The sequence below is a fragment of the Acipenser ruthenus genome, chromosome 2, assembly GCF_902713425.1.
Source record: "Acipenser ruthenus chromosome 2, fAciRut3.2 maternal haplotype, whole genome shotgun sequence".
Lineage (NCBI taxonomy): Eukaryota > Metazoa > Chordata > Actinopteri > Acipenseriformes > Acipenseridae > Acipenser > Acipenser ruthenus.
In genome coordinates, this window is record NC_081190.1 from 43,171,852 (window position 1) to 43,189,675 (window position 17,824).

The 17,824-nt window shown below is 39.7% G+C and overlaps 1 protein-coding gene across 2 annotated transcripts in view; it reads right to left on the reverse strand.

Moving 5' to 3' along the window:
• Positions 1-17,824, reverse strand: part of LOC117409447 (intermembrane lipid transfer protein VPS13A-like) — a 144,028-nt gene that overhangs the window by 78,813 nt on the left and 47,391 nt on the right. For both annotated transcript variants that reach the window (XR_009308152.1, XM_034905427.2), the window contains exons 31-43: positions 14,704-14,807; positions 14,435-14,602; positions 13,912-14,219; positions 11,972-12,119; positions 11,455-11,602; positions 10,708-10,832; positions 10,027-10,196; positions 9,407-9,630; positions 7,110-7,342; positions 2,746-2,838; positions 2,042-2,395; positions 1,666-1,767; positions 1,219-1,371 (exon numbers count right to left, since the gene is read on the reverse strand). Coding sequence is in view for 1 of the 2 variants with exons in the window: in XM_034905427.2 (XP_034761318.2) it covers positions 1,219-1,371; positions 1,666-1,767; positions 2,042-2,395; positions 2,746-2,838; positions 7,110-7,342; positions 9,407-9,630; positions 10,027-10,196; positions 10,708-10,832; positions 11,455-11,602; positions 11,972-12,119; positions 13,912-14,219; positions 14,435-14,602; positions 14,704-14,807 (2,330 nt within the window). In the remaining variant the exon portion in view is untranslated. The remainder of the gene's footprint in view (positions 1-1,218; positions 1,372-1,665; positions 1,768-2,041; positions 2,396-2,745; positions 2,839-7,109; positions 7,343-9,406; positions 9,631-10,026; positions 10,197-10,707; positions 10,833-11,454; positions 11,603-11,971; positions 12,120-13,911; positions 14,220-14,434; positions 14,603-14,703; positions 14,808-17,824) is intronic.

The window sequence follows — 17,824 nt, forward strand, 5'->3', positions numbered from 1 at the left end:
GCACGGTACACATGACATGGTGCACACGGTACGGTACCGGTATGGTAACCTCGTTCACTGTACTGGAGGAAGCCTGCTGTCAGAGCCCTGACAGCCTTCGCAATGAATGCACTCTGCTGTCAGTTTATCTCTCCAAAGGATAAAAAAAGAAACAACTTGATAAAGAACAAGGCCCTAGCCAGCTATGAGGCACCCGAGGCACGTGCCTCGGTTAAAATCATACTAAATTATTTATTTAGGCCCTTTTACAAGTTGCTTTGCCACAAATAAAAATAAATTTCATCCCTTTTTAAATTTAAAGTAAGTGGGACACTTGAAGGTTTATTTCAGACAGTAAGTCTGAGTTGAGGGTTGTGTTGTGTTCATAGGGCTGCGGTTTGCAAGGACTTCGCAGCTGGCCAATCACATTAAAAGATGTCAAATGCATATTCATGAGTATAAATCAGAACACAGCCAAACAGCCTATCAAATTGACTGGTCAGCTGAAAAGGTCAGCTGAAAGGAGAAAGTGGAAGTGTATGCGTAGACATATGCGTATGGTTGCATTGCTGAAACCTGGGGTTTAAACTAAAAAGACTTCAGTTGAGATAAGGAAATATCCTGTCTGTTCAGAATCAACTGTGTCAGCGTCCCTCACCTGTTACTGTGTGTAACCCCTATCATTTTGTTATTGTGCTTAACTTTATTTTCTGTTCTTGGGTAAACGGTGTAGCCTCCCCAACCGTAGATAGGGACCAGAAGAGTTATGTTTAGTTAGTGCCCTGACAAGAGCTTGGTGTTATTTTATTATTTATTTCTTAGCAGACGCCCTTATCCAGGACGACTTACATACCTTTTACTTTTGATTTAGTTTGGCCCTTCGTTGTATACCCTGTGTGGGTTAAAGAAATAAACATACACTGCGGTGTTTAACTATAAACCCAACTCTCCACCGGTCATATCCTGATGTAACTATCACTATTACCTGCTGTATTATTGAATTGTGGTTTGTCAAACTTGTACTTGTTTTATTGTATTTCTTGCTCTTATTGTATTACTTGTATTGTAACGCTTGAAATGTTTTTGCTTACGATTGTAAGTCGCTCTGGATAAGGGCGTCTGCTAAGAAATAAATAATAATAATAATAATATATGCATATACAAACATACACACTGCAACAACAACAACAACAACAACAACAACAACAACAACAATAATAATAATAATAATAATCGTACCGTGCCTAGATTGCCAAGCATTACCAATGCACACTTTGACAGAGTTATATTGAGCTGATCTTTTGAAGAGATGTTGATAACGGTCTTATAATCTGGGACATTGCAGTCCACCTCATTCGACTCTGCAGTGTACCCTACAGGCTTCTTTTTCATCTAAAACAAACACATAAATAATTAACAACAACAACAAAATCATCAACAAAACTCCAAAGAGAACTCTCCTGTTTCCTTAGAAAACTGACCATTTTTTCCATGAATAAATTAAACAATGATCTAGTCCTGGAAATCAATACGATAAGGAGAAGCATAAACAGATACACAAGCAAATGCATTACAGTGCTTACCAAGGAGATATTACAAAATAATGTATTTATTGGATACTATTAAGCCTGAAAACAATGCCTTAAAAATCAGAGAATTAAGATAATTAATTATAAAACAGGTTACCTTTATTCCTAAGGTCCACGGCCTGAAATTGTCACTGGTTTCTTCATCCAAAGGTTCAAGAAGAGGTTCCCAAACACCCATAACCTCATTGTAATAGTGCACCTAAAAACAGATATTGCATAAAATAACTATTTACATAAACAGTGTTTAGAAAAGTTCTCAGAATTTGTAAAACCTTTTTATTTATTATCATTTTCTTCTAAATGCCTATTCCCCCAGGATAAAAAGTGCAATTGTCATAACATGATGGCTTGCATCCACAATGCCAATAAGGCTAGACCAATAGCCAGACAGATTGTCAGATAGAATGTGTATGCTCTGCCTGCAAGTAAAAAATGAAGAACTTGATTTACTCAAAGAAAAAAATTTCATCTACCTCTAAATTAAGAAGACTCTGGAGGTTAATGAGAGTGCTCCAGTTTGTAACATTGCACGAAAAAGCAGACTTTGCAAGAAGCATGGGAACAGTTCTGTGTCCAACACCAGCCTCCAGTGTAAGGAATATTGATTCAATTGTCATTTTCAGGGATTCTCCTTGTGGAACCAGTGGAGCCACAGTGCTGTTTTTATTTTCATGGTCCTCCTCCAGGAACCAAAGTTTTAAATCCTTAACTTGCTTTATATCCCAGAGGTTAAGTGGGACTGGACTTTCCAGCTCTTGTGGAGTCTCTGCAGCGGGAGATAGTGCTGATGTAATTGTTATTACTGTGTTGATGATAACTGGTGAAACCTAAATTTAAAAAAGACAAGTAAACCAAGCAAAATTATTAGGCATTATAACTGTATTACCAACATTATGGCACCTTGTTTGAGCTGCACAAATTCCAAGACTGCAAAACCACTAATAATAACCTAGCCAGGATAGTTTAATAGCCTTTGGAATACAAAGCCATGAAATTAAAGATGTAAGGGTGTTGTTGTGGAGAGTTACCATGCGGACTGGTATATTATTTCCCAAGGACTGCTGGCGTAGTAAAGATCATCCATTTAGTCTTTACTTCTGCCTCTAACACTTTCCACTGTTTCAAGTATACATACTCCATGAACATATTCATCTTCACACTGCAAATACATTCTTACCTTTAGTGTAAGGCATTTGATGCCAAGTTCTATTTTTTGTGGAGCTGAAGAGGTCTGTGAACTTTGAAAAAACACATCACAAGGCTGGAGAACCTGCAAGGAGAATTTTAACATCATCATCTTTAGCTCCATGTTACATTACTGAATTGCTTTCACATTACACACCCGTACGTAATCTACGTTCTTCATCCTCGGGTTTATTGGCAATACCCAAAACTAAGCTTTGCTCCATGGGCAATAGGGCTGTTTGCCGCTATGCATCCAAACTTTGGAATGACCTTCCTCAATCTATCAGGGATGCCAAGACTGTTGATGCTTTTAAAAAAAAACAGTTACACACTTTTACGATCAGACATTTTTATCATGATTTGGTTTTTGATTTGTGTAATTTATTTTTATATTATGTATACTCTTAATATGCTGTATGTATATATAGTTCTCTGTGTTTTTTGTGTTTGTACAGCACTTTGAGATGCACGCATTTAGGTGCTTTATAAAATAAAGAGTATTATCATCATCACCATCATAAACCGTATTTAGGTACAGAATATATCTCAGATAGCTACAGTATCTATGATCAGAAACGTTAGGTTATTATCATAACCCTGGTTCCCTGAAATAGAAATATAACCACTACCAAATGGGTATTTACCTCCTGAAGACTCCAAAACCTGAATAAGATGTATCAAAGCTGCTCACAGAGCCTGTGATGCAGTCATGGCCCTGACTCACAGACCCCCGAAGCATTTTTCCTTCAATCTTGCTGCAACCATGGACGCAGCGACCTTGAAGGTTAATGGTTACATTTCTATTTCAGGGAACCAGGGTTATGATAATATCCTAATGTTCACTTTCAAGTACGAAATGTACCCATTACCGAATGGGTGAGTATACCCAAGCCGTCGCAAGGGCAAGTTTGCCGAACGATCACAATGCTATAAGGCCAAGCTGAGGCTGCCTTATGCGTTACCATTCGGAACCCCAGTAACAAGTAGCTAGGGCTAACAAATTGAGGGAGAACTCACCTCTATGCCTGTGTTGTAAGGGTCGACTCAGAAGCTGCCCTTAACACTAGTTCCAAAGCCAGGGTTTGAGGATCCATGACATTTAGTCTTAGAACCTAGTAAAGGTATGGGGAGTAGCACACACCGCTGCACTGCATATGTCCTTGACAAATGCACCCTGGAATAAAGCCCACGAAGTTGCAATTCCCCTCGTGGATTGGGCAGTGAGCTTTTCTGGAGGGGGGCAAGTTGGCCTCATAGCAGACAAAAAAATTGTTCGGACTGCCTCCAACTTTTCATCTTGTCAACGTAGTACGCCAGTGCCCACACTGGGCAGAGCATATTTCGCTCCCTGTCAGACTGGAAAGGAGGTGGACGGAAAGCCTCCAATTCCACAGGCTGGCTGACATGGAATGCTGAGATCACCTCTCCCGAACATCTGCTAAATGATGCTCACCATCTCGAGGTGAAGCCTCCACTAAGGTGCTGGGAACTCTCCTTGAGAGGAGGTCCGCCACCCAGTATGTCACCCCAGACAGATGTACTGCCCACAGTAAGAGGAGGTTATTGTTTGCCCAGAGCAAAAGCTTGCGGACCACACGGTAGAGACTGGTGAAAACATTCTGCAAGGTAAACTGCCTGCAGCACCACTGATGTGGAGACCCTGCAATTCCACACAGCGCCCCAGCCCAGGCTGGACACGTCCCATGGTGACAACCTCCCTTCTTGTGACACTGCCCAGTGCTACACCGAAGCGTAAATGGGCAAGCTGTTTCCACCAAGAGAGTGTCTTTAGACAGTGACGAAAGTGTCAGCAGGCAGTCGTGGGTTAACGTGGGCTGAAAAACCCGCTGCTGAACCAGGCCTGCAGAGGGCGCATGCACAGGAGACTCAATGGAAGGGTCTGGGAAGATGCTGCCATCAAGCCCAGAAGTCTCTGGAACTTCACTACTGTAACTGCTCTGTTGAGCTGAAATAGCTCTAAACAGGCGGCTATTTTCTGCACTCTGCTGTCCGACAGAGTTGACAGCACAGACCTGAAGTCCAAGCACACTCCTAGATAGGGGGCTGTCTGAGAAGGCGTGAACTGGCCCTTCACATGATTCACCTCAAAGCCCAACTGTTGAAGGTGGCTGGTGACAAATTCCGTGTGGGCCTCTGCCTGTGCTGGAGACTGGGCACAAATGAGCCAGTCGTCCAGATAACTGAGCCCTCTAATGCCATTGAGTCTCAGTGGAGCCAGGATAGCTTCCATGCACTTTGAGAAGGCACAAGAAATAGACGTCTTTGAGGTCCGCCTGGCCTAATTGACTGCAACAGCTGTTGCATCATCAATGTTTTGAACTTCCTTCGGCTCAGGTACAGGTTGACCTGTTTGAGGTCGAGGATAAGTCTGAGGCCACCATCCCATTTTGGCACTAGAAATTACCTGCAGTTGAACCCTTCCTCCAACTGGAGGGGGTCTATCATGCTAATAGCCTGTTTTTGCAGCAGAGCTGCTACCTCCTGAGACACCACTGCGGCATCCTGTGGGTTCGTGACTGATGTTAGTCACAGCCCAAAAGGCAGAGGGAACCGTGCTTGAACTGCAGTGCGCAGCCGGTCTGAACAGTAGTAAGCACCCAGATGTCAGTGGTGCACTGACGCCAATACTCCAGACGGCTCCCTGAAAAGGGGCCCTGGGCCTGTGGCAGCAAACTCTTAGGGCTGTTGCTCAGTCTGTGGCTTTGCCTTCTGTTTCTGCGCTTGGTGGCGGAACCTATTAAAGCCTCCACGGCGAGCAGCTGCAGGCCGGTTCTGAACACCATCTCTCGCAGCAGATGCAGCAGGCGCAGTCGGCTGTGCCGGTCTTTGAAGCTGCTGCGGCCTAGGGCGCCAGTTTGCCGATATTTTGCGCACTGGAGGTGGTCACTTGGGAAGCAGGTGAACCAGCTCCTTAGTGGATTCCTGTGCTGCAGCATCTCATTCACTGCGGGACGAAATGTATGTCCTGGTGTAATAGGGGCATCCAACAGCGGTGCTTTGTCCCAGTCAGGCACGTGTGTAAACGCAGTAATTCTGCGAGAATTATTCCTTGGTGGGAAACAGCTGCCCAGAGATTTTCTGCAGGACACAGGATGCAGGACGCAGAGTGCTCTGTAGAGCTGTGGGAGAGACGTTTCTCAAGCATGCACTTAGAGAAAGGAGCACAAATCTCACAGCAACTGCAGTTGACCAGTGCCTCCGTGGCATGCTCTGGCCCCTGGCAGAAAGAGCATCTGCCATGCGTGTCCACAATAGGCACACTGGACTTGCATGTCTTGAAGATATAAAACACAGGCATGATGCAAGAAGCAAGCAATGCAGTGTACAGTATACAGCTGTACAGGTGCTGCCTCAATCTGCATATAGATAGCAACTGGGCGGATCAAGACCCAAACAAGACCGGTTTAGTACCAGACCAGGGTTGTGAGGACCGGACGGTAGCGGGCCGTGTAGGACCGGGTCGGTTCGGTTCCAGTTCGGTGACTTTAGCAATGGGTTGGTACCGAGTTAGTTCTGTACCGGTGCGGTATCCTCGGTGCCAGGTCAGGAATGGAGCAGGTCAATGACCTCAGTACCAGTATGGTAAGGGTCCACCTGTTCCCAGTCACCGCGGGTAGCAATGTACAGGAATGCCCACCTGTACAAGCCACTTGCAAAACCACTCAATCAGTACCACACACAAGACTGAGGGAAGCTGCTTGTCAGATGGTACTAACAGCCTTCGTAATAGTGACGGAAAAAGCAGTCATCAAAATGGCAGCAAGATACTGTGGATGAGATTGCAAACAATCTCAAATGAAGCGCATATCTTGGTCCTGCGCAGTGCTGCTGGCTTCACACGGGGCACAAGGCCGCAGCGGGACATAACAAACAACAGGCTGTAGTGCACAAAATACTCATAAATAGTAAAAAACTAATAAATCTTTTATTTTAATATCACATATAATTTATGTAAAAACACAATAAATGTGAAATATATAGCAGAAAAAGTAAGAAGTACCAGGATCTCCTGTCAGGTCAGGTCTTAAAAGGAAAAATGGCACTTGGACGCAGTACTTTTATTCCCTTGGGGGTGGGCCATGACTGCGTCACAGGCTCTGCAAGTAGCTTTGACATATCTTATTAAGGTTTTGGGTCTTTAGGTGTTAAATACCCATATGGTAATGGTTACATTTCGTACTTGAAAGGGAACTAAAAAATTGACATATGACTTGTTCTGGATTCGGTCCAAGGTCCACCTATTGACTACCTCTTCTGTATGCAGTATTGCTAAAATGTATACTTGAGCCTTAAGTTATAACCTGTTTCTGCTTCTTTGGTTTACTTAAAACCTACCGTAGTGATGTTATTTTTCCTCATTTCTCTCAGGAATGGGCATGCAACAACCTTGAGATCCTTAATGGCAGCAGTCATCTGTTGAGTTTCTGGGTCATTTTTAATGCAGACTTCACACTGAGTTGTAACCACTAGTGCCGGGGCATCTGCTCTGGTTAAATCTGCTACAAAAACTATCTCTGGATTTTTCACAAGCATATTCATTTCCATTTTGGACACTGGTTGTGAGGGAGCTATACAATTTAAAAGGTACATTTCAGTATGGCAAAATAAAAGATTAGTAAAAAAAACTAACTATAAAAGTCGTATAATGATATACAACATAAACAGGAAAATAAACTGACACCAACTCCAGAACACTTTGTTTTAACATATCGAGGCCAAGCTATGACTTAGAGGTAGTTGTACTAAAGTGTTGCGCCTGTCGCAATAGTTGCAAACGAGTCGGAAGTCTAGGGTGAAATGTACTAAGCATGCTCAATGCTGTTAGCAACTTTTTAGGAAATGCTTTGCGACAGCAGTTTTTCTTTGCGGTTCAAGGAATATGTTCACAGGCTTTACTGCATAAATTCACAAAAAGGGGGTGGGGATAGTGCAAATGAGGGTTCTCAAATATTATAATGAGATGTACTAAAGCTGCAGACAATTGCGGCACTTACAATTGCATCAGTTTGTTAAGAACTTTTGAAAGCATGTTTTAAACAGTTGGAATTGTTGCTGGCATTTCTCAGTCTGCTTTTTCTTGTGCGTTGCCAGTTGTGCTCAATGTATTTTTGAGGCGACCACCCAAGTGCCTAATTTTCACTAAAGTCAGGGTGTACTTACAAGCCTTGAAAACAAATTTCTATGACCTTTCTAGTTTCCCCAATGTGTTGGGAACACATGTGCCACTAACCCCTGCAGCTCATTCTGAGCATCTTATAGGACGATGATCTATTTTGTGTTAATTGTCTAGGCTACTAAGTAGGCCAAGTTAAAAATAATAATAATAAAAAAAAAAAAATGAAAAATGCTACAATCATTTAGTTTCAATTTAAAATCATCTTTTATTCGCATTATACACCAATGTGTACAATGCAGCAGCTGATTTATTTTATGTTGCCGGTAGGCTAAAGTAAAAAGAAAGTGCGCTCGGCATTCATTTGATTTTACTACTGTACAGCATAGTGTAGTCCTACTGTACACATTTATATTTTTACATAATGTAATGTGTAGCCTACCCAAAACAGTGTTATTTTAGAGCAACAATTTTCTTTTAAAATGTACTGAGCACTATAAATGTGTGTGCATGCGATTTTATTGTATTGTTTTTAAACCTGACACATCCTTATGTCAGACAAACATGTCCGGTTTAGCGAGGGGATACTGTATGATTATGAAGGTGAAGGTGGGGGTGCCACTACAGAATCTGATGGGATTAAAGTGCCTTTCATTTGAAAGTATTAAAATAGGTCAAATAGGTAAAATGAAGACAGAGCAGAATGCATTTCACAGATGATGTTTACATTTAACAATCAATGTTATTTTGATTCTTGCACCCTTGCATATATAGATGTTATCCTACAGGCACCTTCTGCCGCAGCAAACCACAACTCAACTCCAGCTATTTATATGAACAATGTCGCAGGACTCTCGCAGTGTATAAATAGAGATCTCGCTAAGAGACGCAACAAATATTTTAAATTAATATATTGCAGCTCTTTTCATTAACATATTTTCTCTTAGTACATTCGACAAAATGTGTATGTTGCGAATTGTCGCAACGAAAATGCAACTTGCGGTATGTTTGCGCAGCGACTGGCCCATCTTAGTACATCTACCCCTTAATGTCTAAACATAATACAATTATGGCTCAGCTCACCGCTACCACCCCCGCACTGACTCAGGAGCGGAAAAGACGAACACACTCTGTCCTCTGAAGCGTGTGCCGTCAGCCGACCGCTTCCGCTTCTTTTTCACACTGCAGGCCCACCATGCAGCCACCTCAGAGTTACAGCGGCGGAGGACAACGCAGCTCTGGGCAGCTTACAGGCAAGTCCGCAGGCACCTGGCCAGACCACAGGGGTCGCTGGTGCACGGTGAGCCGAGGACACCCTGACCGACCTAAGCACCACCACCGCTCGGCCAATTGTGCGTCGCCCCTGGGAACTCACGTCCACGATTGGCAGTGGAATAGCCTGGACACAAACCAACAACGTCCATGCATGACGTCCTCCCGAGTGGCGCAATACAGTATAAAAATTGTAGTTTGGTTTATTGCTAGCAAAGAATTACAAAATACTTTTTGAAATACTAACTTTGAACTTTTGTTGCTGTTGTCACAGGTTTCTTTTTCTGAGCTGCTACAGAACTAAGTTGACTGGCCTTGACAAAGATGTCTGCAACAGTGAGTAAGAACTCCATGCTAGCGCAAAGGTGTATGTCACGGACGATTGTATCAATGACAGTGCCGTCCCTTCCTTGTCTGTAGCTGATGTCCACCATCTCATTTTTTTCAAAGCCTGGTTTCATTTCCACCATTCTATTGAAACAAAATGAAATTGTAATTACTCAACTGCAGTGGAAGTGTTTTTCTGTAATGTATATTATAACCATTCTTCCAGTATAGTTTATTTTTTCAGGTCACAATTTTAGTGCACCACACCTCAAAATCAGGTTATTGACTCAACCTCAGTTAAGCCTGCACATGGCAGAAGCCATCTTTTCTTTCATAGGAATTGTAATTTAGGGAGATATTTGGGTAGGAGAAGATAAACACAGAAAAAAAGAAACCTGAACACCTATAGTGGGTAATGTAGTGCAAGGTTAAGGATAAATCAGGGTCTGTGAAACCAGACCGTGTAACTTTCCAGCTCTTTTTTTAAGCCTTTAACCCTAGCTTCTACAATGAACATGCATTCCAACAGTGAATCTGTACCTTGGAGTAGCTTTCTGTACTATTTGACGTTTATCATCCAGCAAACAGTTTGCTAGTTTGACTGAGGCTTTCATGGAGCTATCTGATAACATTGTGACAGCAGTTGAAATCAATCCCAACTTGAATTCTGCAAGTTTTAACCGCTCATCTCTTGATTCCAGCTCCTGAACCTATATTAATATTAACAAACACATTTTTTTTTTACATTTTCCTACGTTCCACTTTACTTGAGGTTCACATCACAAGACAGTAATAATAATAAAGTTTATACAACAAGTGTTTAAAGTACTACCGTTGAATGACTTCTTATTCAATGCTGCAGAGTGCATTATTTATTTATTTATTTATTGTTTTAAATCTGATCTCATTTTAAAATGTATTTTACGTTCAATCAAATGCAAGGACAAAGATTATTATGGCTAAGCAGTAAGGCGCTTAATCCAAGAAAAACAATTCTCCAAACATACTTTCTTTTCCTTACACTGCACTTTCACGTTCATGTTAATGAGTACTGTCGATTTCAACAGTAGTATAAACTATAAGACTCAGATTATGCACTTCTTTATTAGAATTATTTTACTAATCAATGGCAAATTGTTTGTGTGTTTTTTTAAGAAAACAGATAAAGGCTAAAAGCAAATATATCTTTGTGGGCACATTTTAGGAGAAATGTATACATACCTGTGTTCCATTTGGGCTATATAAATTCAAAGTCAATGAGTCAAACTGGAAATCAAGTTTTAGAGTTGTTTTCAGTTTTGCAATTTTTTGTGTTTCCACAACAGCCACAGTGATCACAGTCGTTCCTGTAAGAAATCGTCCAGTGGATACAGAAAAGGGCCTGGTTCAATCCCAGCTCAGCCACTGACTCACTGTGTATGACCCTGAGCAAGTCACTTAACCTCCTTGTGCTCTGTCTTTCAGATGAGACATATGAGGTCATATTGTATGTGACTAGGTAGCAGCAGTTGTGATGCATAGTTCACCCCCTAGTCTCGAAGTCGCTTCGGATAAAAGCATCTGCTAAATGACTAATTAGTAATAATAATAATAATAATAATAATAATAATAATAATAATAATAATAATAATAATAATATGGCATCATGAAGACATCTTTTGGTTTCAGTAGAAAATATATTTAGACATCTTCCAAGTAGTGAGACCACTGGGGAAGTAATCCTATTGACTTTCTTTCTGTGTTTGTTACTGGCCTAGCCACAACAAAAATGCTGAATGTTCTTTTTAGTGTATAGCAATAGGGTATAGTGCAAGTGAATGACAGCACCATGTAGAAATGAAACGTGTCAAGCAAGACTTACAAATTATTCAAAAATTATAATACTATAAAAATGCAATCTGAGATATTTCAGTAAAACTCACAACTGAAACAAACAATATTCAAGTTTGTATAATGCACAATCTGTACCTCCATTCTGTTGAGATGTCAGGGAACCATTTGTAGAAACATTGTCTGATTTATCCACTGTGGCAGCAGCAGGTGCACCTGAACTATCACCTATATTTTCATTTAAAGTCCTTAACACAACAGTCAGGTCTTCCTGGCCGAGTACAAGCTGTAATAAAAAAAAAAAAAAATCTAATAATAGTAATAATAATAATAATAATAATATTGTATTATTATTATTATTATTATTATTATTATTATTATTATTATTATTATTATTATTAATTGCACAATGGTTATGTATGCCAGGCTTCCTTAAGTGCTTTATTAATGTAAATATCCTTCCATATAACATTACGCTGTATTTACATTTTGCTATTTAAAAAAGTGAGAATTCACATCTGTAGTTTGCTGTGAAACTTAAATTGTGTTTATGGTGGTATGGCAAATGATCTGTTTAAAATGTCTAAATAAGTTTGGAACTGTACAGTGCAGTAAGTATGGAGCTAAAAAAAAAAAAAAAAAAAACTGCACTTACATTCATTGGTTTGAGGTGCCCAGTTATTTTGATGTCTGGGATTTCATTGAACCAGGCTGCAGATAAATTGCGTTCAATTACTAAATCCAGGTTTACAGGCTGCAGTAGCTGAATTTCAGATTGGAACTTATTATTCTGAAATGTTGTTCTGTTAAAAAAAAAAAAAAAAAAAAAAAAGTTACAAACCTCCTCTGCTGCAGCTGTTAATACAAAATTAGAACTATCAGGAGCAAGTACATGTACATGTCATGTTGTAATGTTTGACAAAGAGACTGCTACTGGTGATCACTTCTGCGATTTGCCCCTGCAACAGCCCTGAAGCAGACAGGCAAAAGCAGACAAACTAACTGAAAGACAATCTGGAGTTTGCACGCATTACCCAAAGCACAAGCAGAGTGGCAAAAGAGAAAGGTGCACAGTGTTAAGCTAATGTAATAAAGCTGTCAATTGTAAATGTCTCATGCCTGGTTGTTTAATAATATGTTTTACTGCTCTTGCCCAAAATGTTTTTCAAATGTCCATTGGTGGGGCAACATATTGTTAGTAGTAAATAATATTTCAACTAATTTATCACAAAACTTATTAATTAAAGAAAAAAGAAAATAATTAACCCAGAGGTATATAATGAAACTGTCCAACCCAGCTATTGCAGATCACCACGGCTGAAACCCGGCAGAGACATAGGATTATAGAGATCTGTGCCAGACACCTTCCCACATATGCTCCCAAGGCTGTCTGAATTGGGAGCAGTGGACATCCTGTTGAGGATTAGGTTTGTGTGCATCGCATGTGCATCTCCATTTCACGTGTAAATAATCACATGGAAACTTCCCCATTGTTGATATATATTCTGATGAAATGAGTGCAATCGCAAAAGCAGTGGTTAAAGTCAATCGCGTCTGCCCCGCAGGGAGGCTTCTCCAAAAGTGTGATTCTGATGAAATTATAAACCCAGCGCAAGCGCGTTTAGTGGCGCACAGTGCCCAAGCAATCAATGCTGAATAGCTTGGGGAATCTGCTATCCAATCAGGGCCCGGCAACCATCCCTTTAAGAGACAGAATGCGCTTGTGGCACCACAAGGCTCTGATCAGAACTGCAAGTGGTAGGCTACTCGCCGACAGAATACGCAAACCACACTTCACGACACAGGAGATTGCTATATTAATAGAAGAGTTAGAGGCATATAGGGCAATAACTTATTATTTATAATAATTATACAATGTACATTATTTTATGGCATTGACTTACTACCCTCCCTGACCTGTCTACCAGTAGCAGAGCTGATTAATTTTCTAGTGGGACATGAAGTGCCGCATCATCTTCCCTCTGTGCTTGTAATGTACTAGAGTTTCAATATAACCAGGGCTTTAATTCTCATGGAATATTTACCAGAGTCCAACTGAAAAGTTTTAGTAATTAAAAATAATCTAGTTATCTGCAGTATGTGTTAATCCTGATCATGCTCTTTTTTTCAGTAACTTGTTCACAGTGTGTGTTCATAAAGTCAAAGCCTCCTTTTTCTGGCTTTAGATGCAACGTGCCTGTGTTGTTACTGTGATATGCATAAATAAGGTTGCTGAAACTAAATCAGACTGCGTGCAGTTGTTTGATTTCAACGTCATTCAAACCAGACACTAGTTGCTATAGTATTGTGGTTACTGTATTGCTGCTGACAGCAAACACACACTTTCTCGATTATTTACTTAACTTTATTTGCTATACTAAATTTAAATAGACAGATAGCATAGCGAGGAAGCATTGACATTGACAGACAACATTCAGAGGGCGTGTGCACTACAAGAATGGATTCTTTCAACTAGCAGGCAAAAGGTAAAATATACAAATACTGTATTTACGTATTTTTGGGCAGATTGATTTGTTTGTTTAGTGAAAAAAAAAAACACACACAGTTATCTTACTAAAAGTATACATTTCTTACCGGTATAATTTAAGGTCACTGAGTTCAACTTTCATAGCATCAATGACTGGAGGAATGTTAATGTGAGTTTTTGATTGAACAACTGAGAAGTGATTCTTAACAGTGATAAGACCAAAATCAGCCACAATCACAGTCTTTGACACTGCAGACTGTGGTACAACAACAACTGGGGCCTTCACATCAATGTCCAGTGCCATTCGAGTACTCCGTTCGGCAAGTTCCATGACACCTGTGGCAGCCATTCCTGCTGCTTGAACAGTGGCCTGTGTTAAAGCGTCCTTAGCAGTTTGGAAATGATTTATAAAGTCCTGAATAAAACATAAATCACATGTGAACAAAGATGAAAAAAATGAGCCCTAGGGAAATCATCTACAGAGGATTTCACATCAGATACAAATGTTTGTAAACAAACATATTTAGTATGGGTTTATAAAAACCTGCAAATATGAAGTTACTCCTCAAACAGTTTAGATAATATTAAGGCTGTCAAACTTTCACAAATTCAAAAATATTAAAATCTTACCAGTATCGAAGAGACAAACTTGTTTACAAAGATGACATGAATGCAACCAACAGTAAGGGTAACACAACTGTCAACAATATTCATATCTGTGTAGGCATTGCCTTCTGTGGCATCAACATGAGAGATCATTTTAAAACTGAAGACCTCTTTCCCAGCAATGGACACAGCCTAAACACAAACAAAACAAACAAAGTCTTATGAACTAAATAGTCACTGAGCTAAAAGTACACTTTTCCCTGAGATTTCTAATTCAGATAATCACAACATACCTTTTTATAAAGAGCTTCATCATCACAATCTAAAATAACAATGTTCTTCAACTTTGCCAGTATTTCAGTTGCCCTCTTTCTCATGATTACCTGCGAGACAAGACCTGTAAAAAAAAACATTGATAACACAAATTTAATATAAAATATACAGTCTAGAGAAAACAGCATAATTTTAAAATTGTTTAAAAGCAGGCTTTGCATTTTTTTGTAAACAATTTATTTGTTTATAGTTTTACAATAACAAAACTTCAAAATAAAATATACAAATCTGTACTGAAGTAAATAAATAAATAACAAAATCAATCATATAAACATATGCTTAAATAAATAGTAGAGTCAAAATTGTAATAATAATGAGATTCATTATATATATATATATATATATATATATATATATATATATAAATATATAGCAAATTGGCAGTAATAAGAGAAATAAACAAACAGTCTGGGGTTCTCATTAAAAATATAAGCAATTACAGTACGTACTGCTGTTGACTAAGCAATTAATGTGGCTGGGCTGGCAAGGTGGCACCTCGCTGTGGATCTTTCCAACAAAATTATGTCAGACAGGTAATGGAACCACAAGTGTCATGTCCCGCTAGGAAGAATTGCAAAAAAAGGGCCAACTGGGAGTCATCAACAAGAAGGAGCAGTCCAGGACACAGTGGTACCTGCAGTTCAAGTAACTTAGACATGACTAGGCTTGCTACTATTCGATTTTTATTTGTTTACCAAATCGATGATTAATATCGACATTTATTTTAGAAAGAATTTACGTGTTTTTTTTTTTCTCGAATGGGTGAAATTGACCTTTATGCTTTAGAAAAAAAACAGACAAAATGTGAAAGAAAGGTTATAATTTAATATCAGCTGAAAAGGAAAAATGACATAGTTGTCAGTGCGCGCAGTTCCTTTATGCTCTTGGGGACGGAGCAGCAGCTGCGTCTCCCTGCTCTGACGAGAAGTCTTTGGTATAAAGTTTCAGGTTCGGGTGTCTTAAAGAGAAAATACCCATTTGTAATGGTTAATATTGCCTACTTGAAAGGGAACCATGGTTACCAACATTCTAACTGAATTAACGGTTGGTCACAGCGGAGCTATACCTTCTAAAGATAAAGATTCTATACAAATTTAAAAATGGTCTCAAACAAACCGTAGCAAACACAGCATATAAAAGTGTAATACAGACTTTTATAGCATAAATTTATGAGTAAAAATAATATGCACAGAACAATACATTAGATAGTTGAACAGAACTAATTTGCACTTATTAATTGTGTCTGAGCTCCCCCCTTTCCTTATTCAGCACAGCTGGACTCAAAGAGTCACTGGAAGGCAAGGCAGATGGGCACGCTTCATCCTGCTGTGGAGACTTCAGCCGTCGGTCAGGGTATTGTGCACAATATTCATTAAGTGTTTTCCTCTTGTATTTTCATATCAAACTAGTAACTGTCACCGTATACCTGTAGCAAAAGCTTACTTACACCTTAACCCACTCATTTCAAAAGTAGGCGCTTTGACTGACAGGCGCTATTGCTGGCAAATGAAAGTGCACAGTTGGTGCAGGTCTTGATGACTGACAGTCATTTAAATGAAAGAGAGCATTCTAGCGCTGCTTCAGTCAACGAGATCTGTCAGAATGGGGTGAAATGACTGACAGTGAAACTACAGTACTAACAGACCACAGAGATGACTGACCACGACCCCCAGCCATACAGAGCGGAATGGAGACAGGACAGACAGCAAGTATAAAAACTACACAAACTTTTTTGGTTTTTTGGAAAGAAAAAAAAAATAGCGAGTGGTTTTACCGATGTTTATCCTATATAAATTTATTTCAGTCAAACTCATTTTTTTGGGAATTCGACGTTAAACAAGCTTTACTGATTAATACAGAAAAGTAGCAAGCCTAGGACATGACTGATATCATAAATTTCCAAAACATTTGTATCTTGGGGCATTCCCAAAACATATGTACCAACTGCACCGAGTGCATCCATGGCAAAGGGTCTCGGACAATCTTCATTTGAAATTTTCTACAAGGAGTTGCGTAAAATCAATGGGTCAATTTAAAATGAATCAATTAGTGTGCCAGATTCTTAGATGATGTAAACATATTATCCCATACTCTCTAGTTGGGAGTGACAGCAAGGTAGCCCAGTTCTCTATTCCAGATAGTGATCACTGGAAGGGAATTATTATGAGAAGAGATTATAAATAGAGGAGACAATACCTTTCGAGAGGTGTGTCAAACAAAAATAAAGTAAACTACTGGGTGAGTGGACAGGGAAGTATCTCATGGGACATGATAAGCATTAAGAGGTGAGCGGAACTGGAGGTATAGAAAGAAGGAAAACCTGGGCAGTGAATAAGCCTTCGGCCCTTACTATCATAAATATCATCAAGGATATTCATATTAGTAGGGTTATTATACAGAGTACAAATCATATTGATATATGAATGGCCACAACTAAAATGCTCTAAAACTGCCCACATATACTTCCATTCTAGGCAATCAAAAGCTTTCTCTGCATCCAAAGAAAGCACTGCACACGATAAGGACTGGTGAGGGGCTGATTCAGTTATATAAAGAAGGCAGCGCATATTATCGGATGCCAGGTAACCCTTTATGAAATCAGTCTGATGAAAATAATTTACAAATAAGGAGCGATAAAGGTCTGTACCTGGAACATTCAAGTGGGTCTTAATAAGGAGTGAAATCACAGCCGATATTCTGATCTTTATGAAAAGAGCAAATTTGTAATGAATAATTGATGGAATCTAGTAATACGGGTCTGATCTGGTCCCATACTGCCAGTAATAATTCAGCGGGCATGCCATTCAAGCTGGGAGATTTAAGCTTTTGCATGGCTGCAGATTTCAGCTCCTGTAAAGTGAGAGGCGCGTCTAGTAATTCCGCTTGTTCCACCGTAATACTGGGCAACTCTAACATGTTCAAGAATGCAAAGATTTTGTTTGGATCTGTAGTAGCCTCAGATTGATAAAGTATCTGGCAAAGAAAATATTACTAACTACCACAAGATGGCACTACTTAACTGTCTGCTGAAATAACATTTTAAATTACTAAACAGTGTTGTGGGAAAAAGCCTACTTTAAT